General features: G+C 44.2%; 1 protein-coding gene across 1 annotated transcript in view; it reads left to right on the top strand.

Annotated features, from left to right (window-relative positions):
• PLB1 (phospholipase B1) overlaps positions 1 to 6583 on the top strand; it is a 110979-nt gene that overhangs the window by 9196 nt on the left and 95200 nt on the right. Inside the window, exons 6-8 of the mRNA XM_014593142.1 lie at positions 1519 to 1590; positions 2922 to 2996; positions 4492 to 4555. Coding sequence (XP_014448628.1) covers positions 1519 to 1590; positions 2922 to 2996; positions 4492 to 4555 — 211 coding nt within the window. The remainder of the gene's footprint in view (positions 1 to 1518; positions 1591 to 2921; positions 2997 to 4491; positions 4556 to 6583) is intronic.

Genomic DNA, 6583 nt, shown 5'->3' with positions numbered 1-6583 from the left:
CCCTACTTCTTGTTTACCGTGGCACATCTGCCAGGATAAGAGCAGGCTGAGCCAGACCGGGTGCTTGCCTTCTCCAGGCGCTTCCTACAACCTCTGTCAGAGTCCTTGGGAGGGAGAGGAGGGACTCCCAGTCCTGTGGGCAGCAGGGCTGACAGCTCATGTGGCTCCCAATGATAGAAAACAGCATGTGCAAAAGAAAATCTGGGATCCCTTGAAGCTGTTGCATTTTTCAAAAAGTATTTTATGTATAATGAACATTTTTTTAAAGCAAAAAGAGAAAACCTTCCTTATCTAATTCTTCAACTGCCTATGTTTCCCTCTCTCTAATGATTTTACCTAAATTTATAATCTGCACGTTTTCCTTCTGCTGTAAAATAAATTCTATTTGCTGTCGGGTAGCCTCCGAGGTTATTATTTACAGGTTTTTGCAAAGCCGGTACCACAGCTCTCATTTCAGAGTTGCTAGATATCCTAGTTGTTTGTGAGGGTGGAGGCTGTGCTGGGGTCCAGTTCACTGTATCTCTGTGTCCTAGTTACAGACAAGGGACTAAGATAAGAGCCAGGAATGGCAGAGCAGTAACACAGCTAGACCCTAGTGGGAGGGTCTGGGGTTCGAGGCCTTCCCGAGCATGCCAGGCATGCACGCGTGCCCATGGTCTGGGCTGGCTGAAGCTAGGGGTGGACTGCAGAGGGAAGAGCCTGTTGGGTCGGGATGTGTCTGCACACAGGCAAGCATGCTTTCTCTCTCTCTTGCTTTCACAAGAAATAAACTTTAAAATAAAAAAAGACATGGAACTTGAGCCCAGCCCCATAACTTGCTTCCCTCACAGCTGTGTAAGCAATTCTCAGGTAACAGAGGGTTTTCATTCCCCGTTGGTCCCGGGTTTATGTACACATGGGTTATGGGCACAGAAAAAGGAGAGGACGCGAAAGGGACACATATTTTATACACAAGCCAGGTATTCACCATTCCTTCTGTCTACTCCCCGCACCAAGAGAACTTTAACCGGCTAGGCAGCGAAGAGGGGGCAGGAAGCCAAGCTGGGAACTAGTCCCTATGTGATCAGGAAGCTGAGTGACCCACTGCTGGCTGTTTGGATCTGGGACACCAATGTCATGGGCCCAACTCTGCCCTGGCAACTGGGCCCCACCTCAAACTCTCTGGTGTTCAGTTTTTTTCTTGTATAATATTGGGGGTGGTGGGGGAGTGGTTCTTAGGGGAAGACTAGAAAGTCCCTTCAATATCCAAAAAAACAATGATTCCTTTCATGGGGTGGTCCTCAACCTTGAGTGTGTGTCAGATTCCCTGAGGGCTGGTTAAATACATTGCTGGATTTCCCCAAGTGTTGCTGGCTGGGAGCTAGAGATGTACCCTAGTGAGTTCCTAGGGGCTGCTCCTACTGCTGGTTCAGAAGCCAAACTAAGAAGCTTTTGTCTAATGGGTCTTTCTCCATGGTGCCTTGGAAGGCTGATAACTGCACAAGACTTTTCTGTTCTAAAGACCACTTTCTTTTCTAGATTACGCCAACACGACAGAAAAAGAAACCATTCAGTACAGAACAGAGGAGGCCAGTAAAGTGTCCCTCTCAGGTAGGAGGGACAGGACAGTAGAGGGAACCTCTTGCTGAATGGAGGAGAGAGATGGAGGGGCCAAATGGACTTTGTGGTGATGAGGAAGTCTCACCCAATTGTGACGTCAGCCCTGTGAGTCCCATGGCTCCATCCTTCTGGGTCTGGGTACAACTCTGCATACATGACTGCTCTAAGGTTTACATCAGTGGGCCGTGAGAGCAGTTTTAGCAGAACTGAGTCCCCCTCCATACCTGTTGTTTTAGCCCATTTGTGTTGCTATACAGAATACCTAGACTGGGTGGTTTACAAAGAAAACAGGTTTATTTGGCTCAATTTGGTGACTGGAAGACCCGGAAGCATGGAGCTGGCATCTGGTCTACCTCTGATGCTGCATCTCAACATGGCTGACAGAAGCAGAGTGGACACATGCAGAGAGAGAGATACACACACACCTGTGGACAGCCATCGTGCTTATGTAACAACCCAGTCTCGACAATGACAAGTTAGTGAGAACATGTTCCCTTCCCAGAGGCAACATTAGTTATTCATAAATGATCCACCTCCCTCTAGGCTCCATCTCCCAATGCTACCATACTGGATACCAAATTAAATCAAGACACAGCACTCAAACCAAAGCATCTGAGGGAGTCATAGGAATAGCCCCATTCCAGATCTCCCCTCTGCTTCAGGGTGAAGAAGGAGGCAGGGATGATAAATATCTAAATAATCTTAAAGGTGGGTCACTTTGTGTTATAAACATGTGCCTAATATGTAACAGGTATATAAGTAATGCTACCAAGTAAATGGATCAGAAAGTAACTGAACACGAAATGCTAGTCCAATTTTTGGCTTTCTTGATGAATTGGTAAGTTTGTTGTTAGTAGGCAATAAGAAGTGTATATAGTTCACTGTGTTTTCCTCTTTGCTTTGGCAGCTGAGAAATTTTAAATTTAAGTTCTTTTTTCATTGAAATACACGTGGTAGCATGAACCCCCAGGGTAGGGAACAAGAGGGGCAGGCAATTGCAAACTGGAAATTTGAAAGTGTTAATGACTTCTTCTGGGAGCTAAAGCGCAGCACAGAGAAGAGCAGCCAGAGAATGGTTTAGACATTAAGTCCTGGACCTGGTGGTTTGCTTTCTCACTTTCCTTCTGTGTGTCTGTCTTTCTCTGATCAAATTAAGATAAGTGAATGAATAAATAAATTTGAATAAGTAATTTATTTTTTTAAAAAAAGGATGATATGAATGTTCTAAATTGGCCAAGGACACTGCTGGGTGATAAAGCCTGACAGTTAAGGTATACAGATTTGGGGGCCATGGTGGCATGGTTGTGTGACCTTCTTTGCAGGAGAATCCCTATCTATTCACCTACAAGAACGATGGCTACCAGACCAGTCTGTCAAAATTCCAAGCACAGCCTCAGGTAAGGAAAGGTTTTCTGCAGAACAAACATGCAATGAACCAGGGGCCCTGCTCCTTCATGAGTTTTGAAACCTTCCTCATGGTTCTTTATGTCCTGGAATGCATCTGCCCCTGGGCATGCCAGCAGCTGCAGAGAGGATGAAGGCTACCACAAACACCTTAAATTCTTCAGTCAGGACAGGCTGGGGGAGGGCAAAGGACTGAGTGTTGTGGCTGTCCGATTGGTGACTGGAAGCAGATCTCCTTACTGTTAGTAGTTAGAATGGCCTCAGCAATTGATTGTCTTGATGCAAGACAGATTTTTCAGACCCTCTTGACTCTCTGATGGTCTATTTTATTCTTTCTTTTTTTTTTTTTTTTTCATTCATCTAAGCCCTTATCCTGAAGAGAAAGTTAAGGAAAGCCAGAGGAAGGTGGCACTGCTATGATCCTCTGAGCAGAGGGAGTGATATAGTCTTTAGGACACATTTATTGAGCATCTGCTGTGTACTACCAGACTGCAAGCTCAGTGAGGGCAGGGACCCAGAGAAGGTACCCAATAACTACTCATTAAATGAATAAATGGATGGGGTAGACAGATGGATGGGTTGATACCACACAGAGGAGATCAAAACATAAGTCAAATACATTGTCTATCCCAAGGAACTCGGCCTGATAGAGAAAAATTACAGCACAGTGAACTAAGTACTGAATCAAAGTTTTCGTGAAATACTCTAGAAATATGGTGAAGGAGAAACTAACTCAAATAGGAGAGAGTTGAAGGCTTCCCAAAGGGTACCCAGGACCTCAGTGTGGCAGGATGATGAAGGCTAACCAAGGTGGCTGAGAGGGTGGGAAAATGGAAGGAAGTAAATAGGAAAGGGAGAGTAGAGGTTACTGCTTGTGCAAAGGCATGGATGCGTGGGAAAATGCAGAGACTTCCGTCAGGGCTGGTAGTTTAGAACCTTTGGAGGCTCCTGAAGCTATTCTAAGGAGAATGGACCTTAAACTGATGTTTAAGTAGTAGTAATTTAGTAGTAATTTATTTGTTCAACCAACAAATAGCTTTTGAGCGTCTACTCTGCCCAGCACCGTTCTAGTCTCTGGGGACACAATAATAAGCAACACAAACAAAATCTTGCCTTCACTAAGAATTTGAGCAGGGAACATTAGTTATGTTGAGAACAGTCACTCTGATTCAGAAGGCTGGAGAGCCAGCTCACAGAACTGAAGGCCATTTTGCTGGTGAATACTGCAATATTCCTAGCAAAATTATCAAAGGCCTGAATTTTGGGTAAGGTACTGGGGAGGCACTGGAGAGAAACGGGCAGGTTTGGGACCTCTTAGAAAGGATGTTGTGGACAATTGGATATGAGTTTTGAAGGAGAGGAAGAAATCTCTAGAAAGCAAGGTTTTTATCGTAAGTGGTACTTCCCAAAGTAGAGGCCCCACTGCCAATCCAATTTCCTACTTAGCAAGATCCATTTCTTACCATTTCTCTGTGTGTCTCATTTCAGGGACAACTAGGTGCAGAAGTCAGATGTCGTTACAGGGACCCCTCCAATCCGGTTCCCACTTCAGGTATACAGCTTGAATGCAGTGACTTTTAAACACTCTTGGGGCCTGAAATGATAAGATGGCAAGAGCTTTCCATACCATCTGAAATACTCCTGAGAAATTTGTCAAGGATAGTAGAAATAACTCGTTCGCTTGTTTTTTCTCTCTCTCTCTTTCTCTCTCTCTCTCTCTCTCTCTATATATATATATATAATGCCTGTGTTTGAATATTCTTTAAAATTTAACATCATTATCAAAAACTATTTCTTGAACATTAACAGTACGCTAGGACATCTTCTATGAAGAGCCCAGTGTTAGGTGAGTGGATTGATGTCGTAGTCCTTGCCTTGAAGCCTTGACGAGGTGAAATTTTTCTCAAAAAAAAAAAAAAAAAAAAAAAAAAAAACTACTTAGAAGCAGAAAACAAAGATAACCTGTCCACAATCCCTAAGTCACATATAGAATGCACCTTGCTGCCACACCACAGGAGAGCAAGCCCTCTGTCAACCGTGCTATTTTCACTGCCTTTCAGAATTTCTAAAATGTCTGTTGCTGGACCCTGAAAATTAGACTCATCGAGTGTTCTAGGCAGTCATCAGCAACTTCTCTAAGAGGGTCTTCCTAAAGTCTGTTCTTTTCTTCCGAGAGAAGAAGCCCAAAGGTGATAGCCCTATGCATGGGACCTTGAGAAGTCACAGGAGGGCCAAATAGTGACCTTCATGACTCCAACAGCAGCCCACAAGCATCTTCTGCAGCAGCGCCATAGGATCCCATGCTGGGTCCTGCATGGCCACTGTGTGTGTCCATCTCATTGTTCATTGGGTCATTCTTTTGTGAGAGAATTGTTCTGCCATGGACCTTCCATCATTCTCGTTGATCTTTGGCTGCTCATGGCCTCAAGATGATTTTTTGTAAAAATATAGAAAATTAAATTTGGAAATGTTATAATGCCTAGGAGACGTCTTGCAGGGATGCAGATCTTTACCTCCTTGTACTAGTGGAGTAAATAAACACTGTTCAGCCTGCCTTTCACACACAGCTTAGCTAGCACACTCAAATCAGAGGACTGGTGAGTGAGTTAGACATCTCCTTACTAAAACCTTATTCAACTTGCAGAATCGTGGAAGAGGTGATAGAGAGCTTGCCTGTACCTATTTTTTGTCACTCTTGGTGACAACTTATTTCTGATGGTTAGTTTACTAACCAGACTTCAGCAGCGAACATAAATTAGCCTTATTCAGAGGCCCTCCTATAGTAATAAACCTTAACTCAAAGGACCAACAGTTAGCGTAATGGCTATGTCACTGGACTCCCACGTAGTCGACCGCGGTTTGCGTCCTGGACCCGGTGGCTTAAAACTCACACTGGGCGCATGTGCGTGTGTGCCCAAGATCCCGAGAGGAGAATGGAGGAGGAGGGATTGCGGCGTGGCCATCCCCTCTGGGGGGTGATTTCTCGCTTTCTATCTCTCTGTCTGTCTCTGTCTGTCTGGCGAGTGCACACACCCTATAGCAAAAACCTCTCCAAACAAAACAAAACAAAACAAACCTTAACTCAAAGATACAGCTATAGACAAGTGTATATGAGGAGGCTTCAAAAATTGTTTAAAATGTAATTTTAAGATACGACCTTTCTGAAGCTTGCTTGTTTATACAGATTTATGTATGTAGAGACCGAATATGAGTATTTTTTGGGGGTGGAGAGGTTTTTGCTATAGGGCACGTGTGCTCGTGAGAGAGACAGAGAGACAGAAGGTGAGAAATCACCCCCCAGGTGGTATGGCCACGCCGCAATCCCTTCTCCTCCATTCTCCTCTTGGGATCTTGGGCTTGCACACACATGCGCCCAGCGTGAGTTTAAGCCACCAGGTCTGGGACTCAAACTATATGGAGTCCAGTGATGTAGCCATTACGCCAACTGCTGATCCCATAATCTGAATACTTTAATAGCCATATTCTTTATAGTAAAATCATATCCACTTTCTTTTTAATCGTATCATTCTATAAGGATGATATATAAAGCATTTTGCAATCTATCAAGATTGTTTCTGTC

This window comes from Tupaia chinensis, unplaced genomic scaffold, assembly GCF_000334495.1.
Source record: "Tupaia chinensis unplaced genomic scaffold, TupChi_1.0 Scaffold139757_1, whole genome shotgun sequence".
Classification (NCBI taxonomy): Eukaryota; Metazoa; Chordata; class Mammalia; order Scandentia; family Tupaiidae; genus Tupaia; species Tupaia belangeri.
The sequence above is the reverse complement of the archived record's forward strand: the minus strand, read 5'-3'. Positions and strand labels throughout refer to the sequence as shown.